This window comes from Vidua macroura, chromosome 15 (genome assembly GCF_024509145.1).
Source record: "Vidua macroura isolate BioBank_ID:100142 chromosome 15, ASM2450914v1, whole genome shotgun sequence".
NCBI classification, from domain to species: domain Eukaryota; kingdom Metazoa; phylum Chordata; class Aves; order Passeriformes; family Viduidae; genus Vidua; species Vidua macroura.
In genome coordinates, this window is record NC_071585.1 from 11,953,013 (window position 1) to 11,970,591 (window position 17,579).

General features: G+C 47.5%; 2 protein-coding genes across 15 annotated transcripts; one reads left to right on the forward strand and one right to left on the reverse strand.

Annotated features, from left to right (window-relative positions):
- Positions 1 to 373: 373 nt before the first annotated feature.
- HNRNPH1 (heterogeneous nuclear ribonucleoprotein H1) lies at positions 374 to 15,816 on the reverse strand. Of its 14 annotated transcripts, none has more exons than XM_053990745.1 (16): positions 15,714 to 15,816; positions 15,042 to 15,153; positions 9,131 to 9,190; positions 8,237 to 8,374; positions 7,239 to 7,394; positions 6,895 to 7,038; positions 5,294 to 5,432; positions 4,114 to 4,292; positions 3,807 to 3,878; positions 3,595 to 3,728; positions 3,292 to 3,427; positions 3,041 to 3,124; positions 2,857 to 2,907; positions 2,442 to 2,525; positions 1,730 to 1,822; positions 374 to 1,154 (listed from the first exon to the last, which is right to left on the reverse strand). In XM_053990745.1, exons 2-16 carry the CDS (start codon positions 15,088 to 15,090, stop codon positions 1,030 to 1,032), a joined length of 1,644 nt encoding a protein of 547 aa, XP_053846720.1. In that variant the 5' UTR covers positions 15,091 to 15,153; positions 15,714 to 15,816; the 3' UTR covers positions 374 to 1,029. The 14 variants fall into 14 exon arrangements, with proteins under 14 accessions (XP_053846720.1, XP_053846733.1, XP_053846721.1 ...); XM_053990758.1 differs by lacking the exon at positions 15,714 to 15,816 and adding an exon at positions 1,929 to 1,991 and having other exon boundaries at positions 15,042 to 15,338; XM_053990746.1 differs by lacking the exon at positions 15,714 to 15,816 and having other exon boundaries at positions 3,595 to 3,707; positions 15,042 to 15,337.
- LOC128814678 (deoxycytidine kinase 2) lies at positions 9,480 to 14,467 on the forward strand. Its single transcript, XM_053990759.1, has 7 exons — positions 9,480 to 10,063; positions 10,699 to 10,814; positions 11,173 to 11,366; positions 11,579 to 11,726; positions 11,963 to 12,078; positions 13,426 to 13,525; positions 14,169 to 14,467. The coding sequence occupies exons 1-7, from the start codon at positions 9,964 to 9,966 to the stop codon at positions 14,205 to 14,207; spliced, it is 813 nt and encodes a 270-aa protein (XP_053846734.1). The 5' UTR covers positions 9,480 to 9,963; the 3' UTR covers positions 14,208 to 14,467.
- Positions 15,817 to 17,579: the final 1,763 nt, after the last annotated feature.

Consider the following 17,579-nt stretch of genomic DNA (forward strand, 5'->3'; position numbering starts at 1 on the left):
TGCTTACAAAACCACATCTTTAAGCAGGATGTTTGACAAGTTACATTTATTGAAACATGGTTGCAGTAAGCTGCCCAGTCCAGGAATGCCTACAGGAAAGTACAGAATCACCTCTCATCCCCCAGCAGTTTTAGGGCCCAGGGCCCCTGCTCAGGGCACAGCCATGCCGTGCTTTGAACCAACGCCCACTGGGCACTGCCAGCAGCGGGGGTGGTTGCCTTTGCTCCCCCCCCCACTTGTCACTGTAACACACTATGGGGGGTCAGTGCTCCCTCAGGAGTCACTGTGTGGCAGCTGCAGGACAAGAGCGCAACAGTCAGAGGACATGGGCGCAAGTCTGGTTACAAGAAGCTGGAGGTCAAGAAGGAGTGAGTTCCAGTTTTTAAAAGGAAGATTTATTTAACAAGTTTCACTTAGCGCAATACACCTAAAAAGGAAATCACAATACAATGAAAGATTAAATCAAGGCCTCAGAATTTTATACGAACACCAAGACCAAAATCCTAAAGTAGCCGTATTGCGTCTCAACATGTTTCCCCCATTAACTTAAAAAAAAAAAAGCTTTAACATGCCTTACAGGATATTAAAAGAAATAAACTAGAACTAACATGCCAAATGTTCACTTTGATTTTCAGACACAGCTCCTATATTGGATCTTTACAAAAAAGCATGTCTCTTTCAACATGTATTCAAAACAGTGTTGGATGTAATATGGTATAAGAGCAACATTTAACATAATTCAAACAGCTTTAACCTAAATACGCTTACTGCTTAAATACACTCCTACAACAAAACTAACTTGAGAAACGCTCCAAATTGTTTAACAGTTATAGTCCTTACTTGGTTATTACATCCTAGATGAATGTTCATTTCTGTATGTTCAAAAATACTGAACCTGAAAGGTTTTAAAACAATCCTGAATTCACTTACAGTAAAGCATAAATCACAAGCTTGTATTGCAAAACTGTTAAACTTAGTTTTTTGTTTTTTTGTTTTTTAAAAAAGATGTGACCAAAAGTCAGCGATTGGTTACATTCCCCAGCCACCACTCATGTTGGACATGTTGGACATGCCGCCCATGCCGTTCACTCCCATGGATGCGCGGTTCCCACTGCTGTAGTAGCTGCTGTTCATGGCGCCCTGGCTCCCGGGGTCTGAGGGGGAAACCGACAGCAGGTTCACAGCTGCCTCAGGCCGACTCGAAGCATCCTTGCCCCAACGCCTGTCCTTGCTGGGCCACCTCGTAAATACCGTCTACCGTGCCCAACGCTGCAAAGTGTCAGTTTACAGCTCCGTACCCAAAGCCAGTTATCGGATGTTCAATGACAGCACGAGCTCTGCATCACCCCCCTTCCCAAGCCAGAGCTTTACCACTGCTCTGGGGGAATAGGGAGGACCCAGCCTCCCATGACCCCCTCCCCCATTTGTACTGCATTTAAACAAAGCTTTCTCCAGCTTTCGGATTAAGAAAAGTGATCAGAGCAATGCAAGTCTGAGACTGGCATTTCCTGCCCCTTTCAGAATAGTTTTCCACATTTCCCCCCCTCAGCTCCCCATTGCAGCTTTGAATTGATCCCTCCCATTCCCCAAAGTTCACAGTTGCCACACTTTTAACTTTCAGAGCCTGTGCTGCCCAGGTTATAACACAACCCTTTAACACCAGTGAAGGGCATGTTAGTTAAGTCAGCTGCACCTGGCCCAATGGAAACCAGCAAAGAAATGCTCTTACCATAGCCACTCATGCTGCTTTGACCTCCATATCCTCCTCCATAACCTCCACTCAGCTGCTGGTTGCCTGGAGCTCCGTAACTGGATTGGCTCCCTTTTAAGTTAAGGGTAAAAACATTAAGAACTTGCCGGTCAAGATCTGCTCATCATCAACAAACCCAGCCCTCACCCAACCAACAGCCCCTGCACTCTGGCACTACCTTGCTCACACCAAGGGAAGTTTAACATGCTCAAGGAAAGTGATGGGGTTTCTAAAGACATCCCTGCAATCAAGCAGCAACAAGAACTTTAGAAATTACTTTTACAATTTCTGTGGACTATACTAAACAGGATCAATCTGCACTGTAACACACCCCAAAAAACTTAAACTTGATTTAAGGGACCTCACACCAAGTGCTGCCCTTCCAGAAGCACAGAAGCTCATTAACTGGAGTCACTCATGTGTACATGGTCCTGACAGACTTATTCCTGCTCCAGACTGATTGTGTATCACATCACAGCACTGCTGTGGCTCAGACACAGATACCTCTGTTTAAACAAACAACTGCTCTTCACCTCATCACTTGCCTACACTCCTTTCTATAGTTTTAGTATCAGCTTTAGAACTACAAATATTTTGTAACCAAACACTCTAAGAGCAGCAGTGTATCCACACCCCCCCCCCCCACCCCAGCACCCTCCAGAGAAAGGAGCTCCCCAGAAACCAACCCCACCTTCATCTCCGAAACCAGCCCAGCTGGGTGTCAGGAGGGTATCTGTCTTAGAGGCATAACTGCAACAGGCATTTAAGACTTGTGCTGCAAACACATATTTTAGATTTTTAAACAATTTTGGGGTTTGCCAGAGCAATTCAGACAATTTCTCCCAATTCCAAGTATCTCTCTCTCACCACCAAGACTCAGCTTGAATGGCAGGTCACATGCCACAGATACATCCTCCATCACCGAACTATGTTCTGGTATCCCCCAATAGGGAAGGGGAAGGAGAATAAAAAGGACAGGCATCTCCCAGATTTTCCACTACCACACTCCCATAGAAGCCACTCATCTCACCAGGCACACCATACTCAGCATCACAAGTTTATTCAACCTATTAAAGCTCAAATGTAATCCCAAAAAGTTTATATACCTGGCAATGTGCTAGTGTTCCAATCTTGGACTACCCCTTCCGACTCCTTGACTGTGTGATTAAGACAGAATGTTGAATTTCAGTTTTGATGCCAGGCACACAATAAAGCAGGAGCTGTACAAAACGAGCCAGCTTCCTTCAATAGCAAACACTTTTTTGGAAGTGCAGTGAGACCATTACATACCCATTGCTCCCATCATCTGACTGCCATAGGCACCACCAGTTCCTCCTGCTGTAGAATTCAGGAAGAGTTCTACATATCTGTGTTCTGGAAGAAGAAAGTTTTCCCATGAGAGCATTTCACCAAACCCATGCAGCCTGTCTCACTGCAAGTGAAGCTGCAGAGAAATCTCTGGCATTCCAGTTGCAGCAGATGCACTATACCGCAGCGCTGGCAGCTCCCTAAAGCCGCCTCTTCCGAGCAGCCGGACTTACGCATATTTGCTTTGTCTTTGGACATAGCAGCCACTGCGTCCTCATGAGTAGCAAATTCAACGTCTGCCTCTCCGGTTACTCTGCCATCTGGTCCGATTTCAATGTGTACTCTTACAGGGTTCAGAGGTGAGAAGAACTACACATGGAACAGTCACACAGATTAAAACGCACCAATGCAACAGTTTGGGTTTACAACAAGCCATTTTCTCCAGAGGAACACTCCAGCTGCAGGGTAGCTGGTATGTCCCCACAAGGACCCCGGGACCCAAAGCCATGCACTGGGGAGCAGCATGTGGCACTCACGTTGTAGATGTCGTTCTCCGTGGCTCTGTAGGGCAGACCTCGCATGTGGACGCAGTGGCCGGTCGTGCTCTGGAAGGTGGACGATCCGTCGCCGTACCTGTGGTCCGACATCCCTGCGGAGAAAAGAGTCCATTCTAGGTCTTTCAGATGTATTTTAGTTTCTTTTGGGACATGTCGTAAGTTCAGTTACTGTTCCTATTAGAGATCCTTACCTCTTCCAAATCTATCAGAACCAAACCCATAGCCATCATTATACCCATTGTAGTCATCATAACCTCCATAACCTAGAAACAGATTGGACATGTTCATTTCAACTACACAAAGATCCAAATAAACTTTTCATTTCGACTACAGAAAGATCCAAATACACAGTACACACTGCAAACAACGACTACTACAACATTTCATTTCTTCTACAAGAATTAAGGCCAAGGACACATACACAGCTGGGGAGACACTACCAGGTCCAAGAGCTGCTGCTTTTCAAACGAGCAGCTCCCTGGGCCCCCGTGCACTTACCTCCTCCGTAGGCTCCGCGCCTCATTCTCTCCAAGCTACTTCCTCTACCCAGACTGTTGTATCCGCGCGTCAGGCCGGGCCTGTCGTACGGACCAGGTCTCTGCATGGCCAACAGCTTGCGGGGAGGGTCGTAGTGAGTGCGCACCTCTGCTCGGCTACTCTTGAAGATCTCAATGTACCTACAAGCGTTTGCACAGGGAGAAGTCAGTCTTTGATTCCTTCCACAAACACCTCACAACTTCACATTACAACAAGCCATTTAGTCATAGCCTTGACACTGGCAGTAATTTTAAGCCAGGTTTCCTTACATTATGTAGGCAATGACTTTCTATTACTAGCACTACATTACATTTAAATCAGTGTATTTTCAAGAAATTAAAATTACTGAAGGGTTTATGTGCTCCTCATACTTTGCAGTATATCCCAGCCTTAAGGGTGGGGGAGCAATAGTGATTCCCCACCCACCTCCCCCCAATTTAAAATGTTAGTCAAACAATGTAGGAGGGACCAGTGTCCACTCAACTCAGCACTGCTGCTCAAGGCAACAGAAACAGAGGGTTAAAAACCCGATCTCCACCGAGAGTTTAACCCATCAGGATGCCACAGAAAGCTCTGCATGTACTATTGAACCCAGCCTATGCTTCAGTGATTCAGCATAGGCAAAAGGTGCATGCTTCAATGAAAAATAGTCACAAGTAAAATTGAATAAAAACCCTTTGTGACAATTTCTTGAAAGCTATGCTTATTACATTGAAGATTAATACAAATAAGTAAATTTGTTACATTTCAACTTATAAAACAAGTTTAGAAAGTATCACATTTTCTTATGGTAGTAAGAATACTGTGCATGTCTTTAGAGCTAAAGGCAGAATTGGTGCTATTTGAGAAGTTAAAGCCATAGTCTCTCAACTTTATCATTTCCAAGCTAAAGTTTTGAATACCTGTTATTACTCATTTTCCAAAGCACATTTTAGTTTAGCCCAATTTTATCTAGTATTTTTGGGTAGATCTAAACAGTCTGTGCCACACACGCACTGTAGCAATCAGTATCTTTACTCATCACCAAGTTAGAGACCACAATACTATTTGATTTGGGTGTTAACACTTTCAGAAGAGAGAATATGGATTTAATTGTTTACCATAAGAAAAGTGACAGAGCCAACCAACCATCCATCCCCACCTGTGCCCTATTCTTTCCTTGTGTTTCTTTAGAGCCTTTTCAGCTATTTCCTGTGAAGCAAACTGCACGAAGGCCTCCCCCGTACTCCTCCCCTGGAAGTCCACCGGCAATGTTATCCCATTTGGCACGATTTCCAACCCTTCAACCCAAGGACAAATAACCCCAGTAGGGGGGCAATATTAACATCACAAGCCCAGTCATGAGTTTTTTCTTATAGCTTTAAAAACACCAGAATTTAAACACTTTTAAGAGAATGGTATGTTGATTCTAGAACACCAGAATAAAAAAGGCACGTCAACAAAGAGCTCCACGATCACATACCATTCAATTCAGGTTCTTAACCCACCCTGCAGAGCTCAGAAATGCTCTGAGGGTCAGGGACAGCCCCTCAGAGAAGGCATCTAATGCAGGGTGCGTTAAGAACTTCACACATTATTACAGACCTCGTCAATTCTGTGAAAGTATTTAAGATGAACTTTTTAAGAGAACTTAAATTCAAACACAGCAAGTTAAACAGCTTTATACAGAACAAGTAATTTTACTAGAAGTCACTCACGTAAAATAATTAGTCTTATGCAAACATCAAGTTTCAGCATTTTTTTTATCTTTAGGAGCGCTTAATTAAGAAAAAAATCATGAAGTAATTTTTAAGTATTAGTTCCTGAACAGAAGAGACACATTTTATATATTAAGCACATTAACAACTTATAAAACAGCTTAAAATGCACATGCTTAGAAACTGCTCTTTTTCATATCACCAATTCAGAAAACAAAAAAACAAGTTCTGAGATTGTAAAACTGGAAATGTTTCTACTGTATTTTAAAGCAAAACAGCAAGCTTAATCATATCTTGTAATAGCAAAACATTTAGAAATCTAGTATTATGAAAATAATAACAAGTGAAATCCTAAACAATCAACAGATTCCATTCTTAGACATTTTAATAGTCTAATTCCAGTTTGTAAACATAAAACAGCTGCAAAAAAAAGTAAAAATTAGTCAAAACAAAACATCTCTTTATCCATAAAAACTTTGAGCTAGGCACATCAAGGGTCTGGTGGGTTTTTTTATCCCCATAGGAAGAGAAAGGGGGAAATCTGTAAATCTGTATTTAGGTGGAGTTCAGCAGGTTTTCTCTGCATTTCATTCAATACTAGCTCTATGTTGGGAAGAGGTCAGGGGCCTTTACTGAGAACCTGCTCGTCATACAGAGCCCAGTGGTGAGAGTGTTCTACATCCTTCACTGACCAGGGCCAATCATCCAAGGCCGGGGCTGAAGTAGCCTCCCACATGAACTGTTCCGCTTTATTTGGAAAGCAAGACACTTTTCTATAATTCTTTCTTGGAACAGCATGTCCCAACAAGTATAAATTCAAGCACCTTTTTGGCATTCCCTAAATTATTTAATTATCAAGTACTTTAGGAAGTGATCCAAAGGATTCCTCATGCCCAGAAAACTAGTGAAGAATCGGTTTATTTACTTTTAATACCCATGATAATACTGTTGTATGTACTACTGGGCAATCCATGCCGGTTTGGTTTGTTGGGGTATTTTTAGCATAAACTGATAGTGCTATAGCTACTACTTTTATCCCACATACCTGAAAAAAACTGTACAATTTCTTCTTTACTACAGCCAAATGGGAGTCCTCTAAGACGTACAAAACCATCATTAGCTGTATCAGGGCTGTTGGGACCAGTATGCTTCAGAACCCAATCCATTTCAACGTTGTTTGACTTGAAAACTGTAAAAGGCACTTAGAATTAATGCATTCTGGAGTAGGGAAGAGTTTTTAAAGTCATTTGCCTTGAAACTAGTCAACTTATGATATGCAAGTCCATTTGTCCTTCCACATGCATTTTAAAGAGACAAAAAATGCAATTAACGAAAAACCCATCAAGCACAAACACAATGTAGTCAGTTACTAGACCAACTGGGTCAAACCTTCAACGTATCTGTGTCCCATTGTTTCTCTGTCTTTTTTCAGGGCCAATTTCACATCCTCCTCTGACTCAAGTTCAGCAAATGCTTCTCCACTTGGTCTGCCCTCCCTGGTGTAGATGAAACGGATACCCAAAGCCCCATTCAGAATTTTGCAATCTGAAAATTAAACAGAAAGGCCGGAATTACATTAATTATTACAGGAACAGTGTTACTTTGAAAGTTTCAGTGTAAAACCAAAAATGTACTGAGTATCAATTGTACCATAACAACAAAACTGGCAGCATTCCTGTTGCAACTTTAAAATGACCAATTAACTAAGACACTAACTAAAGTCGCCATTCTAGTCAAACCTACAGATAAAGGATAATTGCAAATTAGCTATTTCCAAAGCTTTTCTGCCTCGAGTTGAACATACATAGCTTTTGATCTTAACTTTCTTATTAGCATGAAATAAGGAATAGTAACAATCAATGTAGAGTGAGTGTAATAAACTAAATCAGAACCAAGTCCAATACATCAAATTCCTAAAGCAGTTTTAAAAGATCCAGTCGCTACAGAAAGCATATATTTATCACCACTATTTATTACTGCAGAATGCTAATAATTTGGGCAAGGATACACACACTGAACACTTGTATTGTCCTGACAATACAAGAACTAAACTGATTTAGCTTTAAAATTCTTGCTTCAGGTTGAACTTTCTTTAAAATCGAATCTTCTCTCTCCTGGTTGCTCAAGCAGTAAAGGCATTTGTGGCTATCCCAGCAACTCAGACTAAGCCTCTTTGTGCCGAGTTCCTGCTAGCATGAACATGGCTTTGCATCCCAGGTGCTGGCTGAAGCACTTGTTGCACTACAAACCGCACTGGCTACTGAATGCCTCCTGCAACTGCTCACTACAGCACTCCCACTGTCACAGTGTCCCTGGGAGGCACCCAGAACTGAGAGCCGAGCCCGACCCCGCTCCCACATCTCTTATTCCCCCACAACCCCACTTACCGGAGAAGAACCTCTGAACCTCTTCGGTGGAGCAAGACCAAGGCAGCCCCCGAACTTTCACCACATATCCCTCGCTGCTCTCTGTGTTAAGCATCACATTGGGGGTGAGGCTCTGCTCTGTCTCTGCTTCTGTGGTTGCTGGAAAGATCAGAACGGGCCCTTTGAGATGCTGTTCAGCACGGCCGCCACCCGCACCCCCTCAGAGCGCCCGGCGGCCCCCCTGGCCTGTGCCCCGGCCCTCCCTGATCCTCCTCTGCCTCGGGCGCTGCCACCTCACACACACGGCGCCGCTCCCGCCCCCGGCCCGCGCCCTGCCCCTTCCCCGCACGCACACATGGTGGGGCTCCGTGCTGGTTCTAGGGCTCCGAGCCTGATCCACTGTCCGGAGAGCGCCTAGTTCCGGTCAGGCGGCAGCGAGCGGGCGAGCCTGTAGCGAGAGCGCGCTAGGAAATGGCGGCGGGTGCTCCCGCTTCCGCTGGGCCGGGCCTTCCTCCGCACAAAGAGCGCGGTCCCAGACGCCGCCCTGGCGGGCCCGCGGCCCCCGACGATGGCGCAACGCCCGCAGCCGGCTCGCAGGGAGGGCCGCGTGACGAGAGGGGCACCGAGCACCGCGAGCCTTCGCCGAGCACGGGACCGGCCGCGGCGTGGCCGGGTGGGTGCGGGGCGCATGTGCCCCGGTGGGGCCCGGCCCCACCCCCGAGACCCCGCGCGCCGCCTGTGCGCACGCGCCGCCCGCCCGCCGCGCCGAACAAAGCCCCGGCCCCGCGCGCCCTGGGCGCCGCTCGCCGCACTGCGCGCGCCCGCCGCCCCCGCCCCGGCCCGTCGCGAGCCCCGCGCGGCGCGGACAGCGGAGCGCTCTGGCTGCACACACCGTGCGTGCCAACTAGCACTTACCAGTTTCAAAGGCTGACGCTACCCCACGTGAAACAATCTGCTCGCTTCGGTCACTGAAGCCTGGTGTGTTTGGAGGAGATGGGGAAAGAAGAGACAATGGGTCACAATTATCATAAAAGAACGGAAAAGTTAATTCCCTCCCATTTCCTCCAAACACACCAGACCTAGCTAGATTTCACCTTGCATTACCGAGGAGGAAGGAGGAAATTGAAATAACTCATCATCTAAGAATCCTCCATCCCCTTTCCCCTTGGATCACCAGCTCACGTTTCAACTTGTCTACACAGTTGATAGAGAACCCATGCCTAGAGTTAAGCAGGCTCCTAGAGCCCCGACACAGGTATTTGGAACCCAGAAGCTGCTCTGAGAAGTCTCCGGATGAATGCCATTCATCCACGAGTGTTTCTTCTCCAGCCAGTACCAAAACAGACTGAGCCTACATTGCCTCATCTCATTAAAAGTTCCGAACTACTAACAACCACCCCACCCCCACAGCTGGAGGCTTTTTGACTTTTTTTAAGTGCATGCTCAAGTTTACGTAAGTAAATCAAACAAAACATGGCGAACTCGTTTACAGAAATGCAAATTAGATCAGTAAGTGGAACCGTGCTACAGTCACTTCCTGCACAAAGCTCTCTTCTCCATTTCACTTGCCGAACGCCCATTTTGTAAGGCGGCAGGAGCTGGGCAGGAGCGGCGGGGGAGGGGGCAGCGCCTCCGCCTCTTTCCAGGGAGGACTGGCGGGAAGCGGCCATCCCGCCCACCCGCTTGGCGGGACGCTTAAAGTGCGCTGGAGCAGCCGGGAACCCCTTGAGTTCCCGCTCGGCACCGCCATGTCTACCCCCGCCAAGCGGCATTGCCAGAGCCCCGCCGGCTCCCTCGAATCCAGCTTCCAGAAGCGCCTCAGGAAGATTTCCATCGAGGGGAACATTGGTGAGCTCGGCGGTGCGGGAGGTGGCTCAGGGTAGTAGGGAAGGAGGGGGGAAGGAGGAGGTGTCAGGCCGGGAGCACCCTAAGGGGCTGGGGTGCCGGGGGACAGTGAGAGAGAGGGGCGGCTGCGGCGCTTGCCCCCCCCGGCTCTGCGAGCAGCGGGGGGCTCTGCAGGGAGAACCGCACCGGGACATGATCCCGGAGCAAGGCTGGGACGGATGGGGAGCTCCCGGAGCCGGGTGCCCGTCAGTTACACCGAGGCGCAGGGCGGGCTCGGGAGCACAAACCCCCGGTGCCCCTCCACACACCACCACCACCCCACCCCCCGGGCTGCAGCACTCGTCCGCTCCCGCCCGCGCCAAGTCCCAGCGCCTGCGCGGCCGCTCCCTCGCTCTCCCCGTTAAGCTCCGCCCGCCACGGCAGCTCTAAAATGTCGGCTGCTCCTCGGCCGCCCTTATCGCCCGCCGGGCCGGGCGCGGCCCCTCTGGCGAGAAAGATCAGCGCAGTTTGCTCCACGGCGCACCCGGCCGGCCCCGCGCTGTAACAGACGCTAACAACCCTCAAACTGGCCCCTGCCCTTCAGCAGCACCAGAGCAATCAACCCCCACCCCTTTGTGAACTGCTCTAATCTTCCGCAGCTGCGGGGAAGTCAACGTTCGTCAGGCTGCTGGAGAAACACAGCGATGAGTGGGAGATCATCCCCGAGCCCATCGCTAAGTGGTGCAACATCCAGACAGCCGAGGATGAGTATGAGGTAGGTGCGCTGGATTTGGGCCTGAAGAAACTGCAGGGAGTTCCACAGCCAGGGAGTTATGCCAAAATCCAGCTATACTTAGTCTGCATCAGCCAGTCATCCCCACTATCATACCACAGTTGGTCAGGCATTCAAATTGTAAAGGCAAGATACTACTGAATGTATATTTCAAATCACATCCCCGACTCCACAGGAATCACGCTAAAATCTGGAACTCAAACTGCTCAAAGAAGCTGTCACGAAAACCACCATCACACCTGAGGAAAAAGAGTCTCTTAGGTCCTTTGCCTAAGCATTTTCTTAGTTAAAAAAAGAAAGCCATGAATTTTTATTTAAACTTTTTTCTCTCACCTTCTAGGAACTTTCAACATCTCAGAAGAGCGGAGGAAACTTACTTCAAATGTTGTATGATAAACCCACAAGATGGGCTTACACATTTCAAACTTATGCTTGCTTGAGCCGAGTAAAAGCACAATTAAAACCTGTCTCAGCCAAGCTATGTGAAGCAGAACATCCAGTGCAATTTTTCGAAAGATCTGTGTACAGTGACAGGTAATTACTCTCACAGCACAGCAAGTACGCACATCAACAATTTCCAGGTCTTTAAAGACATGGAACTGAGGAAATACTTGGTATTTAAACTAATACCTGCAATGGAGCAGGCTTGATTAAGGCATTTTTTTCAACACAATCATTCTGATTGCAAGTGTTTTGGTAGTTCACTTTTGACATTCCTGGCATGAGACTGATGTCTTTCATTGCAGATACGTGTTTGCTTCTAACCTGTTCGAGTCTGGAAGTATTAATGAAACAGAGTGGTCTATTTATCAGGACTGGCACACGTGGCTTTTGAATCAGTTTCAATCAGATATAGAACTGGACGGCATGATATATCTCAGAACCACACCTCAGGTATGCTTACTAAAAATGGAGGTTTCTCAGTTCCAATTTCATTTTCCAGAGGCTTAAAGAGGGTACCAAAAAAATATTCTAGACTTAACTCGTTTATGTTCAGCCAAGCATTTAAAATTAATGGTCACTAATGTCTAGCATTAGTCCTTCCAAGTTAAGGGCCACTTGATCTGTTTAGCTGATTTAACCTACAACACATGATTAATGACCAGGTTTATACTTTTTTTTTTCCCCAGAAATGCATGGAAAGGCTACAGATGAGGGGAAGAAAAGAGGAACAAGGAATTGAGCTTGAGTATTTGGAAAACCTCCACTACAAACATGAAACCTGGCTTCATGAAAGGACTATGAGGTAGGAACCCATTTTCTGTAGCAAGTTTCAACTTGCAGGCAAGACTCTTTCCTACCTTAAAGTCTTAAGTTTTATCGAGTTTAGCGCAAGTCAAGCTTTAACTCGGGCAGTTGGATACACTTGTATTTCTACCCACTGCAGGTTTCAAGAGATGGAACTTAATCTAATTTGAAACATTTTGTTAAGCATTAGCTTCAACTAGGAAGCCTTACAGTTGTAACTCCAGCAAGGATATGGATTTTGCTAACTGGAAGGACTCAGGAAGAAGACATTTAAAATGGTGTGCAGGGGCAAATCACATACATTTCTAACTACACAGTTTCTGTTGCAATATAAGGGGCAAAAAAGGCCCCAACTGTCTTTAAACTACCAGGACTGTATTTCAACCAAGTTTAAATATTAATCCTAACTTACATTTTAACAATAATCAAGGTTTTTGGCAGACTTGTTACACACAAGAAACCCAATTAGCAACTGAGTGATGTCTGCACACCTTCCCTTAAGTTCCTCTTGACTCTTACTGGCTTTCCCATGTAAAGAATCTCTGAACATGAAAACATACTCTAGATTTTTCCCTAGAGGAGTCCAAAATATTCTACTGAAGGGGAAGCATTACAATTCCAGGAAAAGTACATTATCAATTTGATCTACTTGCTGAAGTTTCACTTAGGACGACCCAAATGCTTAGAAGACAGTGCATAGTGTGGAATTTTGGGGATGTTTACATTATATACACATTCCAAACTCAGTAAGCAAGCACTTCCTCTGTTTGTAATAGGAACTGAAGTGTGCAAGCACAAGTTAGAATGTTGTTCAGCACACGTACTGCGTTTTAGAAATGCCTTCCACACTCAGAAAGGCTAAATACTGTTCCCATCTGTTCCTAAACTGAAGCCAAAATGGTCTTGCTCATGTCCAAGACGTTATAAACACCAGTCTTGTAACCCGTTAAAGAGCTCATCCTTATGAAAGGAAGCTTTAAAATTGCATCTTGGTAAGTGGATTAAGTGGGGGAGACACAGGGCAAAGGAGACTTTGAAAAAAATACTCCATCTTACAATTCCAAAATCAGTTCCTGGTAATTGATTCCATGACAAGAATGAGATAAAGAAAATTAAGGTAAAAACTATCTTCACCCCCACTTGTACATTACAGCTAAATACTAAGAGTCCAGATTTGTGAAATATATGAAGAGCAATTAAGGACAAACTTGGCACGGGCTTTATGTTTAAGTTATGAGCATCAGATTTAACATTTCAGGTGCATGTGGTAATCAAAAGCGGGGGTCTTGAATGCACATAGTATTTCATGTAGATTTTACTCAAACTATGTTCTTCCATTTAACAGAGTCGATTTTGAGAACATTAAGGAGATTCCTATTCTAGTTTTGGATGTTAATGAAGATTTCAAGAACGATAAAATTAAACAAGAGTACCTGATTGATGAAGTAAGTATAAAGTATTGGGGGATTTGTATCTGCTCTTCTGCAGTTATCATGCATGCAGTGACACTTCCAAATAGAGTGGGGAGGGAGAGTAAACAACCATTTGAGGAGACAAGGTGGGAACAACGAGGTCACTTCAGTCAAAATGGTGTTTACCAATTCCAATGAAAGGCAAGACTTGGGAAGTAAATGCCAAAAGAAATTCTGGTGTTGTTTGGCCAGTCATGGGGGGGTAAAAACCTCCACCTAATACTTACAAGCATGAGGAAGTGCTCTCCTAGCAAACCCTATAAACCATTTTCTTCATCTTGCTCTGGGTCATCAATTTGAGATTACTGGAGAATGACTCCTTTAAGACAAGACTAATTCCCTCAATTAAACAGCTCTAAATAAACCAGGAAGGGGAGCCCAATGATCAGTTGTGGAGGTATTTGTCATTGCACCTTTATGGAAACCAGCAATTAATAGCTTCATATTGAGCACTCGGACATACCTTGCCCCTCTGAAAGGCCACATGCATTTCAGCTCATGAATTAAATACGGGGCAAAACATCACTGGACAATTTCTTCCCAAATAAAGGGAAATGCCTGGTACTTGAATTTTTAATTGTCCAAATAATACATATGCTTTTTTTTTTTTTGATAGGTCAAGTCATTCCTGACTTCTTTAGAAGATGAAAATTAATTTGAATAACAAGTCTCTGAAGTTCACTCAACAATCTGTGTGTTGAAACATTTACTTAAACCAAATGCATTACTTGTACAGCTTATTTTAAAGCAAGCCTTGAAATGTAATAACATGATTTGGGGTTTATTTTTATCCTTGTCTGAGCAGTGTGTGTTTTGATAGACCTTTTTGTATAGCTAGAAATAAGAAATATGGGGTACTTTGATAATGTTTTTTTCCTGTATATTCTCTGCTGCTTAATAAAGATTTAAAAGTCATATTGCCTCTGGAGTGGCTGTCCCCACGGGGGAGCTCAGCGAGAGGCCGACACCCAGTAAACAGATAGCAGGCGCTGAGCAGGGCTGTTTTGCAATAACTGGCACGGGTTCACCATTTTAAGACGAGACTGTTATGGCGTCCAGAAACCTTTACTTTCAACTTCTGCTTTACTGAGTGGCCGTTTCCACCGGATTTACGCTACTTAAGGCTGGACGTTAGACCTGCAATAAACTGTAATTTACGCTTATCTCGGTTGCGATCTCACGCCCACCACCCCCACCCCCCCACCCCCCCCCAGCACGGGGAGGGACCCGCGGGCGCGGCAGCGGCGGTGGAGGCGGGACAGCGACCCCGAGGAGCCCCCGCGGCCCCGCCCGGCACGACGCACGCGGCCGGGGGGGGTGAGCGGCGCACGCGGCCGGGCCCGTCCCCGCCGCCTCCCCTCCCCCCCCCCGCGCCATCGTGAGGCCTCCGCCGCACCGGGCCCGGGCGGGCGGCACCAGGGTCCGATCGCCCATTTCCCCCCCGTTCCCTCCCGCCACCCCCTCCCCGCCCGCCTCCGCTGGGCCTTACCCAAGCCGGGGATCTCGCCCTCGGTCTCCTCGGTGTGACAAGGGTCCATCTTGGCCGCGCCTTCCCCGCAGGGGCCTCAAGAAGAACAAAGCTGGGCGGGGGCGCTCAGGCGCTGCGCGAACAGAAACAAAAGCTCAGCGCCGGCCGAAGGGGCGCTCGGAAAAGGTGGATCGAGGTTCTGCGGGGGGTTTCGCAGCACTCCCGCGGGGATGGGCCGCGATACAGCCGCCGGTACTCCCGGTACCGCCCGCTCACTCCGTCTGCGCAGCGCCCGTTCCGCGCCTATAAATGGCCGCCGGCCGCGCAGCGCCGCGCGCTGACGTCACGCGCCGCCCGCCCCCGCCAGCCAATGGCCGCGTGACAAATTGAACGCAGCCAGTCACGTCCGGCCCCCCGCGCGCGCGGTGGGGGGGGGAGGGGGGGAAATAATGGAGGGGGGAGCGCGCGACCGCCCCGGGGGTCCCGCGAGCCCCCGCGGCCGCCGGGGAACCCGGGTTCGAGTCCCCAGGGACCCGGGTTCGAGTCCCTGCCGCCGGTGTCGGCTCCGGTTCGAGTCCCGCCCCCGCCCGTTCTGCTCCCCGGTTCCCGAACATGGCGGCGGCCTTGTCGCTCCCCCCCACGCCCGCCCCGTCGCCCCCCACTCGTCCCCGTTCCCCCGGCACCCCCGCTCACGGCGAGCTGCAGCCGCGGGGCTCCGGCGGCGATCGGCGGCTCCGCGCACTGCAGCACCGCCCGCCGCCGGTGTCAGCAGGGCTGGGCTCCGCCTCCCGCCGCGGCGGGGGCCGGGCACGGCGGGGCCTGCGCGGGCCTGGCCGGGGAGGCCGTGAGGGCTCCCCCGCACCTTCGAGGGCCGCCGTGTGGCAGCCCGGGCGTGGGGAGCGCAGCCCGAGCTGAGCAGCCCCGCTCGGGCACTGCTGGGGCTGTTTGGGTTTGGCGCAGGAGGTTCCTGTGCCGGAGCTGCGCCTGCAGTCCCCGAGTGGGGGCCGGGAACGGCTGTTCTCACGTGCCCTCTGCGCCCTCAGACCGCGCTCTCCCAAGCAGACCCACCGTCTCCACACAAAAACACGAGCTGAAGCAACTTCAGGTTAAAATAGCTTCAAGGGAGCCTTGCTGAGGGATTGAACAGATAAGAGGTGACCTTAGGACCGTGGAGGTGTGGCACCGACTCCAAGCTTTGTTTCTGGCCGAGTGTTAGTGAGTGTAAAGCAAATCCCTTTGCTAATCCGTTTTGAGGCCTTTGCGTTTCTAGCAGTGTCATAATGATAATTTTTGGCTTTTTATAGTGTATATTAATATTCATACACTTACATTTACTATGTGTCATTTTATTAGTACTGATTGGTATTTTTAGTCCCCATTGCTGCATTTGAAAAAGGACAGAAAATGGGTTTTCTGTTGTTTATGAATCATGATCCACGTGATTAAATGGCTTTAAAGGAAGCTGTAATGGCTGTTCTCTTGTTATCTAATTTACAGTGAGAAATGAAGCCTGATTTGCCTAATATTTTCTTGATCTTATGTTTATTTAGTTAAACAGGATTGTGATGTAAGACCTATCTTTAGAGGTCTCTTAGGAAATGAAAGTCATCCTGTGTTCATACTGACAATAAGTTCTAGATATCCTTCCAGTGTTAGGAGAAAGGTCATATGACTTCTTTCTGCAAATATGTAACTGCTACTAATCTTAGGCAAAAAACTCAGCCTGCATTTGACATAACCCACAGTAAGTTTGGTACAGCCACTTCCAGAAAAAAGAACGTGACTGTAAGCAGCAGGGCAAGCAAAGACATAAATAGTTATCAGAAGAGTTGTGATTAGCCAATGTATATGCTGTGTTTGAAAGACAAAAATAATTAACAATTCAAATGGAATTACTGCTAACAGAGCAGCCCTGCTAACGGAGGCCCTGGCTTGTTAAGTGCCTTTGCACATGGTGGTGGTCACATGGTATGTGAGCACTCACACAGAGGGAGACAGGAGATAAAAATCTTCCTGAAAACATTGGTACAGTTTCTTCCTTCCATGATTTCTTCTGGGACTCAGGCATCATGTTTACCTGGCTTTTGTTTTATGGTGTAAGCTGACACCTGCACCTTCCCCTCCAACAGACCCAGTTGAACTCCAGTGTGTCTGTCACAGCTCATGCTGCAGCTCTGGGTACATGTTTTTTTTCCTGAAAGGGCTTTGTTCTACTTCAGAAGTTCACTGTTTCATTCCTGTGATGGGGAAAGGCACACCTGCTGCCCAGACAGCAGGGGAGAGGAGCTGCTCTCATTTTCCCATTTGCATTCCCAGAAGGTTTTGCCTCATTCAAGTCAGCTGGGGGAGAGAGGGCTGTAATCCAAGCCAAGCTCAGCCTGCTGGGTGTTGTAGTGCATCAGGTAGGGAATAGCAAACAGGTTGATGCCTTGTGAAGGCTAACCTAGAACAGACACTAGAGAGAGTTAAAGAATAAAGTAGGTGCTTATTAGAAGGCCTCAGTGGATACACCTTTGGCAGTACAAGAGCCCAGCCAGGGCTACACCCCAGATGAACCAA